Source organism: Ambystoma mexicanum, chromosome 10 (genome assembly GCF_040938575.1).
Source record: "Ambystoma mexicanum isolate Mex_15411 chromosome 10, UKY_AmexF1_1, whole genome shotgun sequence".
Taxonomy (NCBI): domain Eukaryota; kingdom Metazoa; phylum Chordata; class Amphibia; order Caudata; family Ambystomatidae; genus Ambystoma; species Ambystoma mexicanum.
The window spans coordinates 1,159,051,983-1,159,076,607 of NC_090932.1; the positions used below are offsets into that span (position 1 = coordinate 1,159,051,983).

At 48.0% G+C, this 24,625-nt stretch overlaps 1 protein-coding gene across 1 annotated transcript in view; it reads left to right on the forward strand.

The window, feature by feature from the left end:
- The window catches only part of SNRNP200 (small nuclear ribonucleoprotein U5 subunit 200), a 983,530-nt gene that overhangs the window by 519,621 nt on the left and 439,284 nt on the right, over positions 1 to 24,625 (forward strand). The window contains exons 24-26 of the mRNA XM_069619090.1: positions 4,309 to 4,392; positions 18,656 to 18,762; positions 18,850 to 18,968. Of these exons, the coding sequence (XP_069475191.1) occupies positions 4,309 to 4,392; positions 18,656 to 18,762; positions 18,850 to 18,968 (310 nt within the window). The remainder of the gene's footprint in view (positions 1 to 4,308; positions 4,393 to 18,655; positions 18,763 to 18,849; positions 18,969 to 24,625) is intronic.

The window sequence follows — 24,625 nt, forward strand, 5'->3', positions numbered from 1 at the left end:
TTCTAGCCACACGTCTGGAGCGGTACCTTCCCCGCCTGGTTCACCCAGATAAAGTGGGTTTTATACTCAATAGGCAGGGGCGCAGATAGTATGCACAAAACCCTATACATATTGGGCTTGAGGGAAGGTTTGAAAGGAAGGCGCTCTTCTCCTGTCCTTGGATGCGGAGGAGGCGTTCGACAGTGTGAGCTGGTCTTTCATGGGGGAGGTCATGTCGTCTCTGGGAATGGGGCCGAGAAGGCTGGGGTGGCTCTCCGCCCTTTATTCTAACCCCTCAGCAAGGGTGGTGGTCAATGGCGGGGAATCAGCGGTGTTTCCACTGGGGAGGTACCAGGCAGGGGTGTCCTCTATCTCCTCTCAACTATGCACTAGTGATGGAATCCTGGGCCATAGCGATTAGGGGGAATGAGAAGATTAAAGGCATCAAGATGGGTGCTATGCACTGCAAGGTGAGCCTATTTGCAAACCATGTCCTGCTCTACCTCTCTGACCCTTCCCAGTCGGTTCCTGAACTCCTGAACAGTTTAGAACAATATGGGACCCTGGCGGGCTACAAGGTCAACCTGGGGAAGTCGGTTGCATTTGTGGCAGGGCACCTCAGCGAAGGGGATAGACGGTATGTGGCGGATCTTCCGTTTTGCAGCCGAGAGGAGGGCTTTTGTCACCTGGGGATCCATATACCACCTGATTTAACTAACCTTTTTACAGCCAACTACCCGCCCCTGTGGTCCGCAATCAAACGAGATATGGAGAGATGGTCAAGATCTGGCTTATCCTGGATGGCCCGACTTAACTCAATTAAAATGGTTATCCTCCCCAAATTCCTTTACCTGTTCCAAATGCTCCCGACCCAGATACCAAGGCCGTTCCTCCTGGAGATCAGGCGCACCCTCTTGCACTGGGCGGGGAAGTCCCACAGAATTGCCTATGATGTACTCAAAAGGCCCAGGGATGAGGGGGGAGGGGCTAACTTCCCAGACCTAGATACATATTATAAGGCAGCCCAACTAAGAATTTTGGTTGACCACTTGGCACAGGGCACCAAGAAACAGTGGGTGGCATTAGATAACATACTCTTTTCTCCGGTTACACTTGCTGAATGCCTGTGGGTCCCCAAGAGACGCATCCCGAGGAGTATTCTGAACCACCCAGTCTTAGGGGTACTGTGGTCCATATGGAAAGAAGGGGGCTACCTTAGATGGCTCACGACATGGCCTTCACCTCTGAGCTGCATCTGGGCTCCTCCACTGATTTATGGGGATCAATGAGCCACTAGCCTTTCAGAAATGTTATGAGGCAGGCTTGAGCAGGGAGGGACAGCTTTGTGTGGATGGAGTGTTCATCTCCCTCGGAGACCTCTGGGACCGCCTGAGGCCTGGGTGACCTTTCTCTATTCCGGTTCTTGCAACTTAAGGGGCCCCTCACCGAAAGTAAGTGGGGGGGGGGGGACACCCTTAGGAGGGACCTAACGGATTTTGAAAAACTTCTGATCACGTACAAGGGTACCAAAGGGGTAATATCCAGACTTTACGGCCTCTTGTTGTTGTCCACCCCGAGGGATCCCCCCCCCTTTCCCGGGTGCAGTGGGGAAAAGACCTAGGTACACCCATCACTGACAGGAGGTGGACCAAGATGTGTAGACAGGCCAACCGCTCCACGGCCGCACCCCAGTATCGTCATCAGGCCTTGAAATTAATTCATAGATGGCACTGCCCGCCGCAGAGAATAGCCAGAATGAGGAAGGGGCATGACCCACATTGTTGGAAGTGCCACACTGAGCGGGGTGACTATGCCCATGTGGTGAAAATGTCGGGTGGCACAAACCTATTGGAATGAGGTCCTATGCTGGATAAAGGAAGTGGATGGTATTGATAGAACCCTGTCTCCATGGTTGGCCTTGTTTGGTATTGGGGTGGAGGGAGGTCCGAAAGTGACACATGACCACATGTTGCAGGTCATGCTGGTGGCGGCCAGGTGTTGTTGGGCGCAGAGATGGAAGGCCTCCCAACCTCCGGGAGAAAAGGACTGGGTGCTTAAACTGCGCGCCATATATGATATGGAGTTCCTTACCCACTTGATTGACGAATCCAAGAACAATATTGAGGGTCTATGGCTACCTTTCTTTGACAAATATGGGAGGGTGAATTGAGTTTGAAGGAACACTTTGGAGCCACTGTTGAGGATCGGCCTTACTGACTACTACCCACAGGGATTGGGTGGGCCCCACGAGAAGGGCAATATGGCCCGGAGGCCTTCGGCCCTACGTTTTGAGCGTTAACATAAGAACTGCCTACTACCTGTAATACATTTCATCTTACTGTGTTGGACTCTTACCATGTCGGTTGCACTATGAACCATGGCGTGCGGGAGGGAGAGGGCAGGGGGGGGGCCGTAGGGGGGTAAAGGTTGTGTACGCATTTCGAATTTATTCCAGGAGATGTATGTTTGTTTTCTCAACGTCATAACCTAAATGTTTCAATAAAACTAAAATTTAAAAAAAAGGCATTTTCTTGATTGGCAAAAGCACCATTTTACACGTGGGTTAATTCTGCTGAGATGTCACTTTCAAAATTCTGAACATTATTTATAGCCCTTGTCAATTTGTACTACACAGGAATCTGTCCAAGGCAAGGGTCCATTGAAACTGACATGAGAAAAGAGAGAGAGGGCTTCTTATGAAGGTTTTGTCTGGGTTATTTTGTTGCAAAAAGTAAAGCGTTTTCCATACGGCTTGGAGTGAAGTTCTCTGCTCTTTCACAGATTTTGTCTGGCACAACATGCCATTCAGTTTGGAATGCCCTCATTTGCTGGTGTACACTTTGAATATGGGTGTACGAGAATGTGTCTTACTGGAACCAAACTGGGTAATGTTGAAAAGATCAAAAGAGCATCAGTGCGCAGTCATTTTAAATGCAAAACATTTCCTTTTCAGTAATAAGTTTTGAGCTGGCAGCATAGCAGTGCTGCCTTTGAATTATTTTCTTTGGTGCACATAAGGAAAACACTGGCAGCCATTTTCGGGTTGTTCCATCTTGCCCCATATGTGACTGCAAAACGCAGTTTTGATGCAATGCAATGGTGCTCATCAGAGCCAGCTCAGCCATTCTGCTGGTAACTGCCAAAAACGCAGTTTGGTGTGGTAGGGGAGTTCTGCTGGGCGGATAAATGTACCCCACAGTAGCAAGCCCAGTGACATAGCCTTTTGTTTTGTGTTCTCTTCGAATGGACCTTTTATTGCAATCCTCTTGTTGAGGGGATTTACAGGGCCTAAATATTATTCCACATGCAGAATGGTTTTCTTTGAGCTCTTCACTTTATAAGTGGTAGTATGGCTAAAGAAGCCAAGATTTTTGGGGATGCTGTTGATAAGAAGAGAGGGTCTGCCCACCCCCCTAGGCGATACCGAACAAGCACTAGATGTTACTAGAGCACATCCAGGGCACAGGGAGGAGGGGGGGTGCCCATAAATTGGGGGGGAGGGGTGGGAGGGTGTGTTATCACCTTAGTGCATGCATTACAAGCTATATGGTAAATGCAGGTATGAACACCATCTTAGCAAGCAGCAGCCATCTGAGAGGTTAGACCCAAGCGCGGAGAACAATATTTTGTGTGTTAGTATTAGGCCTAAAACGAAGGTGGAGGACCTTGGGGGTTGCTGATCTGTCTGGGAGCGAGTGAAGTGTGTGTGTGAGTTAGTGTGACATCGGCTCTCCCCCAAGCCCATCCATGCATCTGCCAGGTGCATTGTTACAACCATAAGAATAACTTGTGTCAGAGTAGCTAATTGTTAGGTCAGCGCACCGCGGATGACGAACCCAGCAGAACCCACGTGAACCAAGATGGACAGATGAGGATGGACTAATAGCCTGGCATCCCATATTGAGTAGGCCCTGCATCTATAGTCATCTGCCAATCAGTATTGGAGATGTGTACTATATGATATATATTTTTTTTTTTTTTTAGGGCCTGTCAACTTTTTGATTTTCTACTTTTATTTTTTGGATAACTGACTACAGTACCGTTTTATCCTTGTACTTTTTTGACCCCATAGTTTTTGTGTGTGATTTTATTAAAGTATATACTTTACAGTATGTCAGTTGTATTTTCTAAATTTGTATGTGGACTAATTGTACCTCTACAATTGGGTTTTGGGTAAACTCTCAGAGCTCCCTGTTGACCAAAACTAGGGTGCCCAGCAGGGTTGATTTTAGAGATCCATCTTAACATAGCTCATTCCTTTTGCCAGTTGAACATTGTCATTTCTTCTTAATATTCCTCTGCATCAATTTGACTTTTCCCTTTTTACAGATAAATGTCCTGCTCCAGGCGTACATCTCGCAGCTGAAGCTGGAGGGCTTTGCTCTGATGGCTGACATGGTTTATGTCACACAGGTGAGTCAATTAAGTTGGACGAAGGGAGGTCTCTGAAAGCATCTAAAATAGCATGACATAATGCCGGTGAGAGTGCTTCTTGCTATATAAGATTTTCAGATCTGTGATCAATCTTCTTGACCTGTGTTGGGGAGAATTCTCATTTCTGTGCTAATTCCCTTCAACCTTAGAGACCCAGCTCCTTTGCTGGACTTTAGGACTTATAATTTTTATCCTTGAGTGAGTGAAACCTTTATTCACTCTCTCGTGTTTTGACCTGATTTGGATTATGTGTGTCCTTTGTTTTTGGAGTCTGACAAACTCCCTAGGCATCTACTTTTTGTATGGTGACACAGAGCACCTTCCGTGCAGTGCGACAGAGAAATCCTTTAGATTCCTCCTAAGGTTTAAATACCTTTTCTTGTTTGATTATTTGATTATTTGATAGGTTATTTATAACGCGCTTAATACCCAGAGGTTTCTAAGCGCGGACCCAGGGATCGAACCTGTAGTGCTCCGTATCGTCTTGTTTCCAAGGCGAGCACTTTGCCCCAGAGCTATCCTTCAGAGACCCAAGAAAGACCTCACAAACAGAAAATGGCGAAAAAAAGAGACCGGGTCATTTTGACAAAATGTTGTGTGAACTACTGTTCCCAAGAATAGTAAAGTGAAATTGACTTTACTTACCTTTTCTCTTTGTGGGTCCAGCACACGCCATTTTATGTGGAGTGCTGGGGGTTACCTAGTAGCCCCTTATCCCACATTCTCATGTAACATTTTTTATGTTACCCTCACTACTTTAAATGGCTGGTGGCAGTGGTTTAATTTTCCTACCATTGTGCTTTTCTACCGCAGTCTGAATCCTCAGTTGCAGCACCCATGCATGAACATTTTGTCAAAATGACCCGGTCTCTTTTTTTTCCGCCATTTTCTGTTTGTGAGGTCTTTCTTGGGATTTACTCTGCACGCTGTTACTCAAAATTGTATGCAGTACCCTGTGGGAGACTGCACCAGCCCTGTCCTCTTGGAAATAGTTAACCCATAACTAGCATGTACTACACAAGTTGGTAGAGTGACTGAGCAGCCAGGCTCATCTCAAGATGGGTCAATGTGAACTCTAGGGTTATCACACAGATTTACAGTGACAAGTATCCAAATAAACTTACACTCAAGGTTTCTTGATTAAACAATTATTTATTAATTTAACAGTTGAATAAGCCTTCTTTTAGAAGGGAGCAACATATATGTAACGCACAAATATACATGAAAATACACACTCCATTTCAATAAATCAGTAGATGCCCATTTGGGATGGCACACAGACACTTCCTACACCCTCAGGGGACTTCAATAGTTAGGACACTGTGGGCATAGATATATCACTGGCCCATTTGGAGCAATATGGAGTTAGGTGTCAAAGAAAAGGTTTTAGGGAATAAAACAAAGGTTGACAAATATTCTTAAGCAGGTAAATACTTTTGAACCCCCAATGCAAAGTAAATTAACCCTTTCCCAGCCCCACAAGTTATCTAATTTGTGACGTTTGTTGAGGGATATTTAAAGCACAAAGTCAGAGGATAAGAGTTTTTTTCAGGGAGCCAGGACAGGCAAAGTTAGTTGAGCAAAAGTCTAGGTGAGCTAAAGCACTTATTGTAGGTAAATAAGTCTTGCACAATGTTTTTTAAGTCTTTGTAGAAAATATAAATCACTTTAGGGCCACAAGCTGGGAGGCGTGTGAGTGGCAAAGCTGCAAGCAACTCTGAAAGAGCAACGAAGACAAATCTCAACTGAGAGCTAGTCAGGCTACACAACAAGAGGTAAGTCCCCTTAGTTTTACAGTACCTTAAGTTAGAAGACAGTGGTTCCAGATGGCTTCTGTTCATGTGTAAGTCTGCAGATCCTTTGTTTCCGGGCCTCAGTTGTGGGGGCAAGAGGGAGGACTTCTGGGGACTGGAAGGTTGGCGGCAGCAGTGGGCAAACTTCAAATCAGCGGCACTTTGCGGTTTCAGCTTCTCGCGACACTAGCAAATAGCACGAGGTTCTCGGATACCTTGATGGACTTTCCTCGCATCTGGGGTCCAGCACTCTGTTGCGGTGGCTCAGGCTTGGTCAGTCCTGCTTCCTGGGAGTCCGGAGGATCTTCCAAAAGCTTGCGTCCGACATAAAAGCGATGCACCCAATCTGGTGTTCCTCTCCCTGGCACTTCAGTTCCAGCAGCAGCAATTGATGTACAGCCAGCTCCAAGAGGATTTCCAGATGAGCTTGTCTTGGGGTCGATTGGTCCCACCAACCCAAGGGGAGAAGTTGTCCTTTGCAGGGCTTCACTAGTCGAGGGGAATTCAGAGCTTCGGCACACCAGCAGGGCTTCACAGCGCAAACCAACGGTCCAGGAGTTGCAGCAGGCATCTCTTCCAAGGTCGTCTTTGGATTCCTTCATCCAGTAGTCGACTCTGCCTTCCAAGCAAAAAGCTACGCCTTTTATGCAGGTTTCTCCCATTCATTCGCAACCAAGATGTCAATCACACAGCAGGGTGGCTGTCCTCCAAGGACAGCCAGCCGTCCAATCACCGTTGGGTGCATTCCTGTAACCAAGGGGATTAAGCACGAAAAGTTTTGGGCACCTCCCTCACTTCCTGCGCCTGCCAGACATACTAGAGCCAGAGTCGGGCTTCCGTATTGAATCCCGCCAAAGACAAAGCGAACAAAGGGATCAAACCTGGTTTGGCGCGCAGAGTAAATCTCAAGAAGGCGCTTTCCAACAAGAAAAGGCATAAAAAGATGACCGGGGCCATTTTGACAAAATGGGCACCCATGGATGCCTTACTGCAGCTGCAAACGCAGCCCGCGGTAAAAACACCCAATGGTAGGAAAAAGTAACCCACAGCCACCAGCCAATACTTGTCGAAAGAGTAACATAAAAATGTTACATGAGAAACTAGACAAAGGCGATACTAAGTAACCCCTCCCGCACCCTATTGTAAGATACTATGTGCTGGGTCTAGAAAGTTACAAAATGCAAGTAAAGTCAATTTCACTTCACTGCTTTTGGAAACAGTAGTTTTACCAAGAGAAGGTATTTAAACCTTTGGGAAATCAAAGAGACTTCCCTGTGCCACTGCACTGAAGGTGATGTGTGTCACAATGTAAAGATGATGCCTGTGGAGTTTCAGACTCCAAAAGAAACACACGGTCCAAATCACAGAATAATAAATGATAGTGGGAAAAAGGTCTCATTCTCTCCAGGTTAGACATGAAAAAGTCCTAAAGTCCAGCAAAAGAGCTGGGGGTCTCTGAGGTAGAAGGGAATTAGCACATTTCTGAGAATTCTCCCTAACACGTGCCAAGCTTGGTTTGAGCCCTTTGTTCGTTTAGCCCTTGGTGGGCTTCAGTCATAAAACCCCTCTCTGGCTCCAATGTGTCTGGAAGGGCAGGAAGTGATGGAGGTTCCCAAAACTCCCCTGTCCTTTTTCTCTAGGAATGCCTGAATGCAACCAGTCCTGATTGGCTGGCTGCCCTTTTAGGACAGCCACCTTGCTGTGTGATTGACAGCCTAGGTTGTGCATGAATGGGAGAAACCTGCTTAAAAGGCGCGGGTTTTGGGACTAGACGCAGAGTCGACCACTGGGAAGAACACCAGACAAGCCGTTAACGAAGCTTGCTGCATCCTCCTGGACCTTTGAATTTCCCGGTAAAGCCCTGTTACTGTACTGAAACTCCTTTTCCTGATCGACTAGAGAAGCTCCGGAAGGGACGACTTCTTCCCTTGGGTTAGTGGGACCAACTAACCTTGAGACAAACTCCACTGGAGCATCTTTTCTGACTTGCTGTACTTCTTTGCTGTTGACGGAATCAAGTGCCCGGGGTCGAGAAATCCGTAGTCTAGTGCAACGTCTACAATCCGGCCAGAAGCTCCATGAGTCTCCCGAGGACCCTCCAGAAGCAGGACGACCAGAGCTCGAGTCTCCTTCCCAGAGTGCAGGGCTCGAGGATTGAAGGAAACCCATCTGGTATCCAAGATCCGCAGTGGTGCTGTTTACCGAGCACTGAAACCGCGAAGTGACGCTGATCCGAAAAAAGTATGTAGCTGTCGCCGACCTCCAAATTGCTGCCGCAGGACCCTCGGACGTCCTCCGTCTTGTCCCCATGACTGAGGCCCAGGAACCCAGCAACTACATCGCTGCAAACAGAAAGAAGCCAGCTTGACCACTCATCTTCTAACAAAAGGTACTGTTCTGACATGCAGTACTTATCTCTGTCTGTAGCTTGCTATTCTCCGTTGAGACTTGCAGCTCTACCCTTCACAAGTGTAACAGCTTGTGAACCTACAGTGATTTTTCCTAAACAAATTCTCTACATTTGTGCAAGACTTTTACTATCTATGCAGTGCCTCTGCTCCATAGATTTGGCTTCAATTGACTTTGGCTGTCCTGGCTCCCTGCAGACTCTACTATTCCATTTAACTTTGGTACTTACTGTCCCTCATAATTCATACATTGGTTTTAAACTAATATTGCTGGGAAAGGTTTTTATCTAGACTTCATTGGAAGATTTAAATTGCTCACATGCTCTGAGATCCTGTTTAACCTTATTCCTTCCCTTAACCTTTCGTGTACTAGTGATATATAAATGCAGTTACTGTCCTAGTCCGTGAAGTCGCCACTGGGTGTAGGAAGTGTCGGAAGCTTCTCTAAAGAGTATCTACTAGCTTTGTGTTTTTATTCTGAACAAATATTTTGTGTTTTTGATTGCTACATATATTGCCCTTTTTTAAAGAATGCTTATTTAAAAACATTTGTTAAATCATTATTTATAACATAAACCTTGAGTTTAAGTGTTACTTGGCTACTTGTATTTATGGATTTCATTGCTACAGCTCACATTTACCCCTCTTGAGATAAGCCTGGCTGCTCAGTCACACTACCAACCTGTGTAGTACAGGCCTATACCAATAGGTGGGTTACCTAATACCAAGATGACAAGGGTTGTGTAGTATTCCCCCAGGGTTACTACATCAATTCTTGCTTAACACTGGGGGCAGGCGGTGCAATAGACGTAGAGTTGATACATTGATTAGTTGCTGTACTTGTGCTCAAATAAACCAGCCACAAGGCTAAGCTCCATCAAAAAGTGAAGCAATTGTAACATGCCAAACATGGATAACTTTAATGAGGCAGCCCTGATTGTTCTGACAGTAGATAAACTCAAAGATCTGTGCAAAACCAGGGGTCTGACTCTGCAAGGAAAGAAATGTTAATTGATTACAAGGTTAAGTCCATGGGAAACCTGGTAAGTCTAGTGAAACCTCTGGTGCCAAACCAGAGGGAGGTCAACGTAAACCCTGAGAGGTCCTGTGTCCGCAGAAGCTGCTGAACCCCCGACAATCCCCCTGAAATGTAATTCCCAGAACTAGATTTTAATTCAGCTCTGTTAACTACACCCCAAAGGGAAAGGGGGAAGTGGATAACAAAACAACACCAGGCAGACTGCGTCAAGGCTAATCAGAGCTGAACCTGCAGAGGATATAAGAAAAGCAAATACAATTCCTTTATTTACTTACTAACCTTATGAATGGGAAAACATTAAATCCTTAACTAATAATTAAGACTCATACCTGGTTCTTCTCTTGAAATTTCTTAGAGAAGTTTGTAAGAAGCTGAAAATCTCTCTTACTTGAGACTCATGAAGTTTATAGCAACTTCTTACTTGAAGCCATTCTGGAAAGCTTAGTTCGTTGTCTCTTTTCCAAAATGCACTGATCTCCAGTTAGATTGTCTTATATAGATTCTTTCTTAATTTCTCTCAAAGCTGTTCAAACTATTTACACTTCTGTTGAGTTTTTTAATCCTTGAAGAATACACGTGAGAATTATGTCCATACAGATGAGCTTCTCGTTGAAATCCTCCTGGATTGAAGAACGCGCGCAAAAAGTTCACCCACGAACGAATACACGCGGAAAAAAAAGGACACGCGCTAGAAACCACACGCGCGACAATAATCTCACGCGGTTCTTAGATTAACGCGTCAGAAAACACATGCGCTCTTTAGTTCACACGCGACAAAAAGTTTTCTCGCATAGAAGCACAAGCGCTATAGAAAACACGCGCACATAAAAACGCACGCGATTCTCAGATCCACGCGCTACTGAATACCCGCGCTGGAAAAACACACGCGCACTTGAATACGCACGCGATTCTCAGATCCACGCGCTACAGAACACCCGCGCTGGAAAAACACACACGCACTTGAATACGCACGCGATTCTTAGATCCTCGCGCTACGGAACTCCTGCGCTGGAAAAACACACGCGCACTTGAAGTCGAACGCGACCAACAGATTTTCGAGCTTCCGCGCTGGAAAACACACGCGAACTTTAAAAGTTCAATAGTACTAGTACAAAAAATAACTTTTCTCAAATGTTTTCAAGGAAAATGTCATTGGGGAAGAACAGAGTTACTGTACAAATAAAGTCACTTATCTCCTGAGCGAATTCATAAAGATCTTCTGAGTCTCCTGTCTTCAAAAACGAATTCCTGTCAACTGATCTCTTCTCCCGGAACCCCCAAGAAAGTAGCCGCTCAACTGCTAACACCTGAAGGATAAAATCCACCAGGCCCAAGTCTAAAGCAGGAGCAGCCACAAAACACGTCCTCTCAGATGGGGTTTTGATGATGAGAGGCACAGAGTGACAGTTTAGAATGTTCATTGTTCTGCATTGTCTTCCAACCAATCAGAGCTGACACTGTGAGACTCCATTTTGCTTTGGGTCAGAACCAGGATTCTGAGTCAGCAAGTTAAGGCCAAAGCAACTATAATAGAAAACTTCCCACCCACACAAGGCCAATCTGAAAAGGATAATTAAAGTGAAATAAGGAGAAGGAAACTTAAATGAGGAAAAAGATAGCCTGAGTAGGGGAAGGAAACCTGACAGTTAATTGATTACAAGGTTAAGTCCATGGGAAACCTGGTAAGTCTAGTGAAACCTCTGGTGCCAAACCAGAGGGAGGTCAACGTAAACCCCCATTCCAGAAAACATTTGGGAAATGTTTTGTATGTGGATTTATCGATCATGTGAAAGGGGATCCTAGATGTAAGGGTAAACCTCCAAGGGTCCACAGTGCCTCTTCAGCCTTCATAGCTGTGGGAGAAGCCCAAATGGCAAGTGCACACTTTCAATTACTGGCTGAAGACCCCATTGGAGTTCAAGCCAGTGTTTTTTTAGTGTGCCTGGGTGTGTTGGAACAGAATGGGGATGTGTACAACTCCATACCAGATAACACAACAGAATATTATAAATACAGTGTTCCTGTAAATGGTCAGGAGACCCCTGCCATCTTAGACACTGTGGCAAGCATTACAGCGGTAGATGAATGTTTTTTCTAACCTAAGTATGTAACTATAAAAGCACCCAAAAGTCCCACTGAACTTGCAGGAGGCCATATCCAAATGGTTCCTATTCTGCCAGTTCTCATCCAGTGCAATAATATGACTATTAGAATTCCTGTTAGTGTATAGGATGAAGTGGAGAGTCTGTTAGGGAGAATCCTCAGAAATGTGCTAATTCCCTGTCTAACGTTGCTACAAATGTAACTGCGAACAAACACAAAAGTGAAAGTGCCCTTTGAAGTGTATTATCTAGTATTCCTAAGCATTCTACCGTAAACGTCTGAAGTATTTAAAGTGATTCTGGTGTAAATATGATAGACATATATTTATATAAAAAAGATATTTCGAAGGGATTGGTTCTTCCGACGTATTCCACATCTATGACAGGTAATCGCCACAGCTGTGCTGCTTTGGAACATTTTCGGCTCCTGCGTCGATTACGTCGATATGCTGTCCTCGAGGGCCTCCGACGAGCCGATGTTATAAGTAGGATGCACAACGCCCGTAGCCTCAGTTCCGGTTCGCTTCGGAGATCTCGGCACGCCTCCGTTCTTCTGAGTTATTCTATCGGTTCTTACGAACGTGTTTGTTGGAAGATATCATGTCTTCGTCTTCTTCCACCCTGCGGTCGGGATTCAAGAAGTGTCGGGACTGCGGTTCCAAGATGTCGCTTACGGATCCGCACGACGCCTGCCTCTGGTGCCTCGGTGAGGACCACGCCACGGATGATTGTGACGATTGCCAGTTGTTAACATCAAAGGCCTTGCGGGAGTGGAAGAAGAAGCTTTCTGTCGTTAGGGTTTCCAAGCCCTGAAAGTCTAAATCCGCTGGGCTTTCGACCGACGATTCGAGAGGCCATCTTCTGCGTTGTTGGCGTAAGTCCAGGGGGTCTAGGTCCCGGAGTGGTTCCCGCCATTCCTCTGCCTCTTCGAGGCACTTGCGGAAGCGCCGTCATCGGTCGACTTCCTCGTCCGAGGACTCTGCCCGTCGGCGGGTTGCTTGTCCCAACAAGCACTCTACTCCTGCGAAATGGGATGCATTTCGTACGGAGATGATGGCAATTTTCCAATCGCAGGGCTCCGTTCCGTCCACCCCTTCGAAAGAAGCCGGCAGGGAACGTGCTAGGGCCACCGCTCGCTCTATCGTCGGGAACATTCGAGGTCCCGATCGGACAAGGTGGATCGCTCTAAACATGCCCGCTCCAGGTCCCGTTCCTAGACGCCCTCAAGACCATCGAAGCCTCTGAGGTCTTCGAAGAAGACGTTGGCGCCATGTCCGTCAAAGGACCCGCTCGGGGCTCTGCCCTCGAGGCCTGTGTCAAAGCCATAGGCGCCACGCTAGACGTCTATGCCAATTGTGTCAACAACCTTAACGCCTTTCGAGGATGCTTTATCGGAGGTACCCCGGACGGTGGACACCCCGAGGAAGGCTCTGGCCAAGTCAAAAAATGTTTGTCCCTTTTTTCTGTGCCCTCATCCAGGGATTTATTCCAGTCTCTTGATTATATTTCTGAGGTGGATGAAGGGCCTGATGAAGGTTTGGTTCCTGATGAGGTTCCTGACGAACTATTATCTGGTCATAGCCAGAGGGAAGACCTGCGTCAGTCGTTGCACGACGCCAGTGGTTTGGACCCCTCTCCAGAGGTTGAGTTTGGTAGGCCTGAGCCTGGCACGCACGCCAAGTCTTCGTACCAGCGGCTAATGTCGAGGGTGACGGAGTACTTGGGGTGGTCTGCGCCACTAGTGGATTTTCTGCAGGATGACCTGATGGATATCTTGGACCAAAGTCCACCAACTGACCTGGTACTGCCATTCCATATGGCCTTGCAAAGAAGGGTGGCGGCGGCTTGGACTGCTCCGGAGAGTCTCCCGGCAGTAGGTAAGTTGTTGCCGAAAAAGTACCGCCCAGCCAGTGGCGACCCCGGCTACTTGTCCATGCACCCTACTCAGGAGAGTTTGGTGGTGCAGGCGGCTACGGCCCCAGTAAAACGGGCGTCATACCCTACGATCCCTCCTGATAGGGACGACAAACGTTTTGACGGTTGGGCGAAGAAAGCCTTTTATTCAGGGGGTATGGCTTTGAAGGCAGCCAACTCTGTGTGCCCCTTAGCACGTTTCACTCACAATCTGTGGAATTGTTTCGTTGGCGGCTGAACATATTCCCAAAGGGGAGGAATGGAATGGCTTTCTTGCCCTTGTACAGGATGGCAAGGATGCCATTTGTGAATCCGTTCAGTCGGGTCTGGACGTGGCAGACTGTGTCAGCCGGTCAATGGCGGCGAGCACCGTGATGCGCAGATTTGCGTGGTTGCGGAAGTCGGGGTTTGCTCATGATGTGCAAGCCCGGCTTCTCAGCAGGACCTTTGATGGTGACCATCTTTTTGGCAGCAAGGCTGACGAGAGCCTTGAGAGGTTGCAGACCTCAAAAGCTGCAGCGAAGTCGTTGAGCGCTGCAGTTCGCCAATCTCCGCCTTTTTGTCCTAGGGGACAGCAATGAAGGTGGGGGGGGGGGGTCCTTTCGATACTACTCTACCTTTGGTAGATCGAGAGGAGCTGCAAGTCAGAGGCCAACGTAGGAGTACCAGAGGTGGAAAACAAGGTACTCGAGGTGCCAAGGCTGCTGGGCAGTTGCCTCTTTGCCCTCAGGCACTGCTGCAGCCGCTTCAGCTCGGTCATGAGGCCATGGTTCGCTGGTTGGGGGAAGGCTGGCACAGCATCTTGTAGAATGGCGTGCCATTACTTCAGATGTGTGGGTCCTGGAGATCATAGTCCACGGCTACTGTCTTCCTTTCCGGCAGCGGCCTCACGACAATCCACCAGGGAATCTCTTTGAAGAGTCCGGATCCGCTCATTGCGCAGGAAATCAAATCACTGCTGGAGAAAGGCGCCATAGAACTGGTGCATGTAGCGGAGATGAACAAGGGATGGTATTCCCCATATTTTTTGATTCCGAAAAAAGACGGGGATTGAGACCATCATGGACTTGCGTGGTTTGAACAATCTCCTCGGGAAGGACAAGTTCAAGATGGTTACTCTCTCTCAAGTCCTCCAGGCCCTTCAACTTCAGGACCGGTTGGTGTCTCCTGACCTCAAGGACGCTTACTTTCATGTGCCGATTCATCCCAAACACAAGTACCACCCGAGGTTCGCGGTTGGCGACTCGCACTTTGTTTCGGGTCCTGCCGTTAGGATTGACCTCCGCCCCAAGGGTCTTCACCAAGCTCATGGTGGTGGTGGCAGCGTATCTCAGGAAAGGGGAGGATTCACGTCTACCCCTACCCGGACGATTGGTTGATCAGGGTGCGCTCTCCAGAGCAATTCCTGGATCGGTCAGTCACCTGCCGTTCCCTTCACAGGCTGGGCTTCTCACTCAATTTAAAGAAGTCCCACTTGACGCCAACCCAGCAGCGCCAGTACATCGGAGCAGTGCTCGACACATCCCTGGGGCAGTGGTTTCCTCCCCAGGTGAGGGCTCATCACATTCTGCAGATGGTGCACAAGTTTCAACTTGCCCAGAGTCTCCTGGCGTTAGTTCTTGAGGTTGCTCGGCCTCATGGCATCCTGCATTCTCCTGGTGCCAGAGGCCAGGCTGCGGATGAGATCTCTGCAGTGGGCTCTCAAGATGCAGTGGTCGCAGTCCTCCGGCAGGATGTTGGATCCCGTTCAGGTGCAGAACTCGGTCGCCCAGGATCTTCTGTGGTGGGCCGTCGAAGGCAATCTGATGAAGGGGGCTCCAATTTGGCTACCCTGGCCGGAGGTGACGATTGTGACGGGCGCATCCCTCACGGGATGGGGAGCTCATGCCAACGAGTTGACAGTCAGCGGTCATTGGTCTCCGTCAGAGTCCAGACTCCATATCAATCTGTTGGAGCTGAGGGCCATCAGGCTAGCTCTGAAGGCTTTTCTGCCATCTGTGCGAGGGAAGAATGTCCTGATTCTGACGGACAACACAGTGGCCATGCACTACCTCAACAAAAAAGGGGGCGGGGGGCAGGGTCACTTCCTCTGTGCAGAGAGGTGATGCAGCTCAGGTTCTGGGCCATCCAGCAGGAAATTTTGATCTCGATCTGGCCGGAGACGAAAACGAGGTGGTGGAGGCTCTGAGCAGGCAGAGCAGTGTCTCACGAGTGGGAGCTTGCTCAGGAGATTCTCCTGGAGATCTTTGCCCTTTGGGGGACCCCTCAAGTGGATCTCTTCGCCACCAGTGTCAACCGGAAGTGTGAAAGATTCTGCTCGCGGAAATTTCCTCCAAGAGGAGCCTTAGGGGACGCGTTCGTAGTGGAGTGGTCCTTCGCACTGCTGTACGCATTTCCTCCAGTCCCCGTCATTCCGCAAGTGCTGAGGAGGTTACGGAGGTTCGGTTCCCGAATGATCCTCATTGCTCCGGCATGGGCCCGGAGAACATGGTACCCGGACCTTCTCGACATGTCCATCGGACCTCCACGCTCTCTTCCCTACTAAGACGATCTGCCCTCACGGGAGTGGGGTCAGGTTCTCCATCCAGAGGTCAAGTCCCTCAACTTTCATGCTTGGCTTCTGAACGGTTGAGGTACAAGGATTGGCACCTCCCTGAAGACGTGATGGAGGTGTTGCTTTCGGCCAGAAGGCCTGCAACAAAGTCCCTGTACCATTGCCGTTGGAGAAAGTTCTGCGACTGGTGCAGGGTTAAGAATGTGGATCCTTTTGCATGTGCCATTCCTGTGGTTCTGTCTTTTTTGCTTTCGTTAGCCCTGAAGGGCCTGCAAGTGGGTACCATTAAAGGTTACCTGGTGGCGCTGTCCATATTAAGCGCTCGTCTGAGGAGTGTTCTTATTTAAAGATTCCTTTTGATTTCTCAGTTTCTGAAAGGGCTCACTAATGTGTTCCCACCGTCACCTTTCCAGGTACCCGGTTTGGATTTGAACCTAGTTCTAAAATTCCTAATGGGAGCTCCGTTTGAGCCTTTACATTCTTGTCCTTTGAGACTGTTGACTTTGAAAACTGTATTTTTAGTTGCGGTCACTTCCGCTCGCAGAGTGAGTTGCAGGCACTTTCGGTTAAGCCACCATTCATGGTGTTCCATAAGGGAAGGGTTGTCCTTGGGGTTCGTCCTTCTTTTCTTCCGAAAGTTGTGTCGGAATTTCATTTAAGCCAGAAGGTCATTCTTCCGGCGTCCTATCCTCCTCCGCGTCCTGGTAAGGAAGAGGAGAGGCTCCATAGGTTGGATCCTAGGAGAGCTTTAAGTTTCTACATCTCTCGCATGTCCCGGGTCAGAGTGGACGATCAGCTCTTTATAGGATATGTTAGAAGGCGTTTGGGACAAGCTGTTACTAAGCAGACTTTGTCTAAATGGATTATCTTGACAATTTCTGAATGTTACCGCTTGACGGTAAGGACCCTTCGGTAGGCTTACGGTCCCATTCTACCAGGGGTGTGCTGCCTCTACTGCTCTGCAAAGGAGTGTTCCCATTCCTAACATTTGTGAAACAGCCACATGGGCCTCTGTCCATACTTTTGTAAAACACTATTTCCTGGATTCTGTCCATGGGCAAGATTTGGCCTTTGGCAAGGCGGTCCTTTATTCTGTTTTTTTATTGGGCATTCTAAAATTCTAAATTCTTTTCCCACCTCCATACGTTGGTACTGCTTTGGGAGTCTGTCATAGATGTGGAATACGCCGGAGGAACCAATCCCTTCGAAGAACAAGTTACTTTCTTACCTGGTAACGTTCTTTCGATGGGATGTTCTGACGACGTATTCCACATTGTACCCTCCCAGCCTGCCCCGCTACAGAATTTCTTATGCGATTGCAGCTTGCGTTTCCGCAAGGCTTTCTGTGGTCATACTGGCAGAAGATTGGTGCCATACGTTCTGGGGGAAAAAAACGACAACTGAGGCTGTGGGCGTCGTGCACCCTACTTATAACATCCGGTTAGGGGTAGACGTCGGTTCGACAGAAGCCCTCGAGGACAGCATATCGACGTCATTGACGCAGGACGCAGATGCCAAATATTTTCCCAAGCAGCACCGCTGTGGTGATTACCTGTCATAGATGTGGAATACGTCGTCGGAACATCCCATCGAAAGAACGTTACCAGGTAAGAAAGTAACTTGTTCATTGTAGTGTTTCTTTGTTGTGCCTGTCTATCTAAGATTCAGTGTACTTACCTCCAGCTCACATCCTCCTCTTAAGATAAACCTGACCGCTCTGCCACACTACCAAGGTCCAAGCTAGTACAGACTGATACTAAGAGTTGGGGATCTACAGACCATTGGGACAGCTTACTAAAGTGTTGCTGCCAGTAGGACTTAGGGGAGTTTTCCTTAACGCCCATCCACAAAGTGTCCTGGAGACGGCTGTGTCTTTGAATTGTCAATTTCTCTATCGCCAAGCTCCTGCACTCAATCAGAAGAATCCTTGCACCCGCAACTCCTGGGCACCTAACAAATGGTGGGGAATCCACCTCATCATTGGATTCTCCACTCTTTCTGTATGCCTTATACGGTAGACAATCCAATGCTTAATTTGTTCAGTATTAATCCGGTTTGATGTGTGTGGTTTTTGGTAATAGTGCTTCCAGGAAAAGGGGAATGGCGTTCTGTAAGGAAGTATGCACGTTTTTGGAAGTGGAACTGGGGATTAGATTTGGAGAATGGTGGGGCATGGAGGCACATGCTACAAACCTCATTGAGACCAACCTATTCTGGTTAGAGTGGCACTGCCACTCTCTCCTATCCAGAGGAATACAGCATTAATGTGGCGAACGGGGATGAGTGGAAGAGTCCAGGTCTATTGAATAGGTGTACAGTAGTCATTGTGTTTTGTAAGTAGCAATTAGGTGTTGTCTGCCAAATGATGGAGAGTACTGGTGATTACTGGTTTCTAATGTGTTTCCTTGTACCCCTCGCCCTCTTCCTTGTAGTCTGCCGGTCGCCTGATGCGTGCCATCTTTGAAATCGTGCTTAATCGGGGCTGGGCCCAGCTTACGGACAAGACTCTGAACCTGTGCAAGATGATTGACAAGCGAATGTGAGTGTGCAGAGAGCATGCATAGTGCTGCGATAAAGACATGAAGGATATGTACATTCCTGTACTTTTCATTTTTTCTTCACATAGGTGGCAGTCTATGTGCCCTCTTCGCCAGTTTCGCAAGCTTCCAGAGGAGGTGGTGAAGAAAATCGAGAAGAAGAACTTCCCCTTTGAGCGTCTGTATGACCTGAACCACAATGAGATTGGTAAGGTGGTAGTGGGATGTTTGTAGGTTGAGAATAAGGTGGTAGTGGGATGTGTGTGGGTTGAGAAGGTTCATGCAGGTTTTGTACATTGTTCAGATTGCCTCAAGAACATACTAACTTTCTAAGACAGTTGTGAAGATGGATTTCAAAATTCCCTGTTGGGAGGATTTTCGGAGGCCACCCTATTTATGGTAAACCGGGAAGACACTGAGAGGTTAGCTAAAACCCAATCAAGGTAAGGTATCTAATCATACCAAGATTTAGGACCTCATAAGTTGGGTGGTGCACTATGTTAAGGAGAATTCTCATAAATGTGCTAATTTCCTTCACCTTATAGATCCCTAGCAAGTTTGATTGATTTTCAGGACTTGATTGTTTTAGCTGGAAATAGTGTGAGCCTTTTTTCCACTCTTTCGTGTATTTTGATGTGTTTTTTTACTCTTGTGTTCTCTGGTTATGCTGTTTTAAGATAACTCCATAGGCATCGTTTTTTCATGTGTGTTGCACAGCACCCTCAGTGCAGTGACACAGGGATGTTTTTTTTAGGCTTCCCAAATGTTTAAATACCTTCTCTGGGATACACTACTGTTTCCCAGAGAATGAAAGGTTGAATTGACTTTACTAGTCTTTTTAAATTCCTAGGCCCAGCACACGCTATCTTCCTATAGAGTGCTGGAGGGGCTACCTAGTATCCCCTGTGTCTAGAAACTCATGTAGCAGTCAAATGCTAGCCTTTTCTATCGAAATGGCTGGTGGCAGTGGTTTTACAACAAACAACCAGGATTTTTCCCGACCGCCAACACCGGTAGCTAAAAATCGTGGGAGCCATGTTTTTCAATATGGTGCCTTAAGCCCCTTTGTTTAAACGGGTCCCGGTCTTCTTTTCTCGCCATTTCTTTTTGGAAAGGTCCTTCTAGTGTTTGTCTCTGCGTACCAAACCAGGTTTGGTCCCTTTGTTTCCATGCCTTTGTCAGGCTTCAGGACTGAAGACCGCCTTTGGCGTCTGAGTGTCTGGTGTGGGCAGGAAGTGAGGGAGGTGCCCGAAACTCCCTGTGCTTAGTCTACTAGGCAACCCAAATGCCCTCTGGCGTATTTGGCTGACTGTCCGGCAAGGACAGCCACCCTGCTGGGTGAGTGGCAGCTAGGCTGGAATGAATGGAGAAAACTGTTTAAAAGGCAAGTCTCCTATACTGGAATGCAGAGTCGACCACTGGAACGAAAGAACTGAAGACGAGCTGGAAGAGGAAGGCTGCTGTAACTCTGGAACGTTGGTTTGCCCGGTGAAGCCCTGCTGCAGGTTCTTCCTTTGAGTTGGTGGGACCAATCAACTCGTAAACCACTGGGATTCCATTCTCGAAGCTGGTTAGAATTAACCAGGAGGAAGGACACCAGTTTGTGTGCTTGAAGAACAGCTGTTCGAACTGAAGTGACTCCATTTTGTCTGTGTTTTCCGACGATCCCGTGCAGTGCAGGAGTCCCCTGATGTCCTCCCTCTTGTCCCTACGACTGAGGCTCCGGAACAGTGGGATCTGCAGGAACTGCAAGGAAACGTCTTCAGCTGGATCTTTCGCTTCATATTAACCCTTTAAGTGCCATGGGTATTTATCCCCAGTGCCAGAGCCTTTTTTGGTGATTTTGGTATGTGGCCATTCAATGGCTTGTAACTTTTTCGTTACATGAGATATCTCGGCCAAATTTGGCTCCTTTTTTTCCCACATTTTCCGAAATGTGCCCCGGTCTTTGCGGGGGTGTCTGGGTAATAAATTCTGGGGCGATGTGCGCAAATCATACCTCTGCGGATTCCCACGGGTGTCCTCTTTTCGGAAATGCATGGGGCTCCCTGTTTTCCTTGGTGGCTTGGACACCCGAGGCCCATATCTGTATGTTGTGCCGGTCGGCAGAATGGCTGAGATTCCCCTCTGCAAACAGACTGGGGGTTGCTTGCGTTTTCGGCTTGCCCCTTGCCGGCCAGGTAGGTGCACCCACGCATGTGAGGTACCGTTTTCATCGGGACACCTGTGGAAACGCGGGACAGTAGGCCATGTGTTGTTGGGGGCGTGTTTCGATGGGTGCGTCGAGTGAAATGTGCGGAAAATGCGTTTTTTTTTCCCCACATTTCGGACTTTGCAGGGGTGTCTAGGTAATAAATTCTGGCCCGCTTCGCGCAAATCAGACCTCTGTGCTTTCCCACGGGTGTCCTCTTTTGGGAAATGCATGGGGTTCCCTGTTTTCCTTGCTGGCTTCGACACCCTAGGCCCAAATCTGTAGGTTGCCCACATGAACAAATTGTGGTGTGGCGAAAGGCTTGGGGTTACCAGCAGGTTACCCTTTTCCTTTTGCGACCCCGGTAGGTGCACCCACACATGCGAGATACCTTTTTCGTCGGGACACCTGTGGGAACACGAGAAGGTATGACATCTGCTGTTGGCGACGTGTTTCGGTGAGTGGACACAGGGAAATGTCTCTGAAATTGGCCGGAAATGAAGACAATTTTCAGACATTTCCCTCTGGCCACTCACAGAAACACACCGCCAACAACACGTGGCCTACCTTCCTGCATCGCCACACGTGTCCCAATGAGAGGCTGACCTCTTGTGTGCAGGTGTGGTACCTGAGTGACAATGGGTACATCTTTAGTATAGTAACTTCGCTGTAGTGCGCTTAGGAAACAGTAAAGTACTGGCAGTAAGCCATTTCACATGCACCTTTCCTCACACTTCCCATACATACCAGACGCAATGCAGTTAGACACGCAAGGTGGGATTTAGCACAAGGACAAACCTCCTTGTGTTGCACAAGAAGGTTTGTCCTTGTGAGCAGTGATGCCACGAACAGGCACCCACCGGATCACTGGCCTTTCGTATCCCTTTCGTGTCTGCAGTCAGTTGGCATCCATTTCAGCAGTTGCACTTCTACCAAATCACTAGCACCAGAGCAAGTGTCCTACACACTACACATGAGCATATGTCCACACTTATACCACATGGACATGTGTGTACAATGCAACTGTGTCTCTAGCAATATCTTCACTATCATTTGGCATCAATTTCATAGCAACTGTGTCTGCATGCAAACTTTATGTGCCGGCAATCACATGTGGACAGTGATAGCAAGTGCATACTGGCTGACTTCGCTACCCTGCCCTACAGGCGCTATCTTCCACATCAGCTTTCAGTATGCCCATAGCAACTATGAGCAAACATTCTTATGTTCCACCGTACCCACACAAAACAGCCATCCTGCAACATGACAATCATTTCGGCAGTGCTGGAAAAGTCCATTCACAGAAATTGCATCTGCATGTTTTTTGTATCTTTACCTAATTCACACACCAATCATATCCAATTCATTCCTACAGAAGACGTGTAACTTAAACCACACATAACATTACTCTCAGTAAAACAATAAACAAGGCAGGATCTTACGAGGTACGCAAGACACCGCCGCCATACAGTTGGTGTCCAAGTACCACTTTCATGACACTTAGACCTCAAGGGAGGGAGCCAAAGTGGCGTGTATTATTTTGAAAAGACACCCCTTGAGTGGAGGGAACCTGAATGGTGTTCTGGTCTTCCACAACGCACGGCTTGAGTAGAGGGAGCGGGACTGGCCTTTCTTTGCTTGCCAAACCTTAGGTGGAAGGAGCCAGATTTGGGTTCTTGTCCAAAGTACGCCGGAAGCGGATGGGGTTTTCCAGATGTTTTTTTTTTGTAAGGCAATCCCGAACAGGAGCAAGTAGCACTCCCATAGGGGAGTGACCCAGTGTGCTCCACCCTTCTTCTCCATGGCCCGCCTCAACTAGAGGCGGTGGAGTGGCATTCCTTTCCAAGATGTGCCTGCTTTGGAAGAAACAAGCATTGCGTTACTTTGCAAGGCACACCACGCGCAGAGGGAGCTAGACTGCCTTTTCCTTATGAGGCAGACCTGAAGTGAAAGGTACCGGGGGTGATGTCTCTTTCCGAGGCAGGCCCCAAGTGGAGGGGGCAGGACTAGCATTGCTTGCCAAAGCACGCCAAAGGGGAGTAAAGCAGAGTGCTGTCCCCACCTACTCCAAGACACACCTCAAGTGGTGGGAGCTAGAGTGGCATTACTTTCCAAGATGTGCCTGCTTTGGAAGAAACAAGCATTGCGTTACTTTGCAAGGCACACCACGCGCAGAGGGAGCTAGACTGCCTTTTCCTTATGAGGCAGACCTGAAGTGAAAGGTACCGGGGGAGATGTCTCTTTCCCAGGCAGGCCCCAAGTGGAGGGGGCAGGACTAGCATTGCTTGCCAAAGCACGCCAAAGGGGAGTAAAGCAGAGTGCTGTCCCCACCTACTCCAAGGCACACCTCAAGTGGTGGGAGCTAGAGTGGCATTTCTTTCCAAGATGTGCCTGCTTTGGAAGAAACAAGCATTGCGTTACTTTGCAAGGCACACCACGCGCAGAGGGAGCTAGACTGCCTTTTCCTTATGAGGCAGACCTGAAGTGAAAGGTACCGGGGGTGATGTCTCTTTCCCAGGCAGGCCTCAAGTGGAGGGGGCAGGACTAGCATTGCTTGCCAAAGCACGCCAAATGGGAAAGACCCGCATGGCACAACTCAAGTACAGGGACTCATAATGATTACTATTTCGTAGGCACGCCTCCAATGGAAGGAGCCTGATTAGCGTTCCTTTGCAAGTCACGCTTTGAGCTGAGGGATCTAGACTGATGTACATTTTCTTGACAGGCCTCAAGGGAAAGCTACGGCTGTGGTTGCCTTTCCAAGGCAAGCCTCAAGTGGAGGAAGCAGGACTAGCGATGCTCCTGAATGCACGCTAAATCAAGTGAAGTGAGTTGACATCCTGTTGCATTTTCATTGAAGGTACACCTCCAGGGCAGGGTGCAAGAGTGCCATTAAGACATGCACGATTTCAGTGGCTAAGGGTCCCTTTCAAGGAATGATGGGCATTTTCGGAAATCAGTCGATCTCCCAATAATTTTCCTTTGTATGATACAAAAGGAAACAAGGCTGAAAGCAGAGGGCAGGCTGGGAAGGGCATTGGGGACAGTACATCCGAGTATCCTTCCTCTTTCCTTGTTTTGTACACACCTTACAATTTCGGTACGGTTGTGCCTTCGTGGCAGTGGGAGGAACATAATCACCAAAGTGTCGCTCTTGCAATCTGGCCACATCTTCGACCTCTGGAAAGGAGGGAATTTGTACATGAACATTAGCCAGAGATTGAACAATTTCTAATTCAAAATCCAAAAAGGAGAGGTTGTTTTGTGGAGTAGCTGCACGGTACACCACATAAGCATTGTACGTTGCCATATGCACAATGTGTGTGGCTAACTTTTTGTACCAGAAACGCGACTTGCGTTCAGCGTGGTATGACTCAAGCACTTGGTCATTTTTGTCTACTCCACCCATGTACTTGTTGTAATCCAGAATGCAATTGGGCTTCAACACTTGCTGAGTCTGCCTGCGCAGAGGGACAGCTGAAGTACTTTCATCATGAATAGTACTTAGCATGTACACATCCCTTTTGTCGCAGAATTTCACTGCTAACAATTCATCCTGCCGCAATGCCATACATTGTCCCTTGGCCAACTTCTTACACACATGTTGTCTGGGGAAGCCTTTGCGATTACTGCGGATTGTACCGCATGCCAGTGTGCCCACATTGAACAATTCC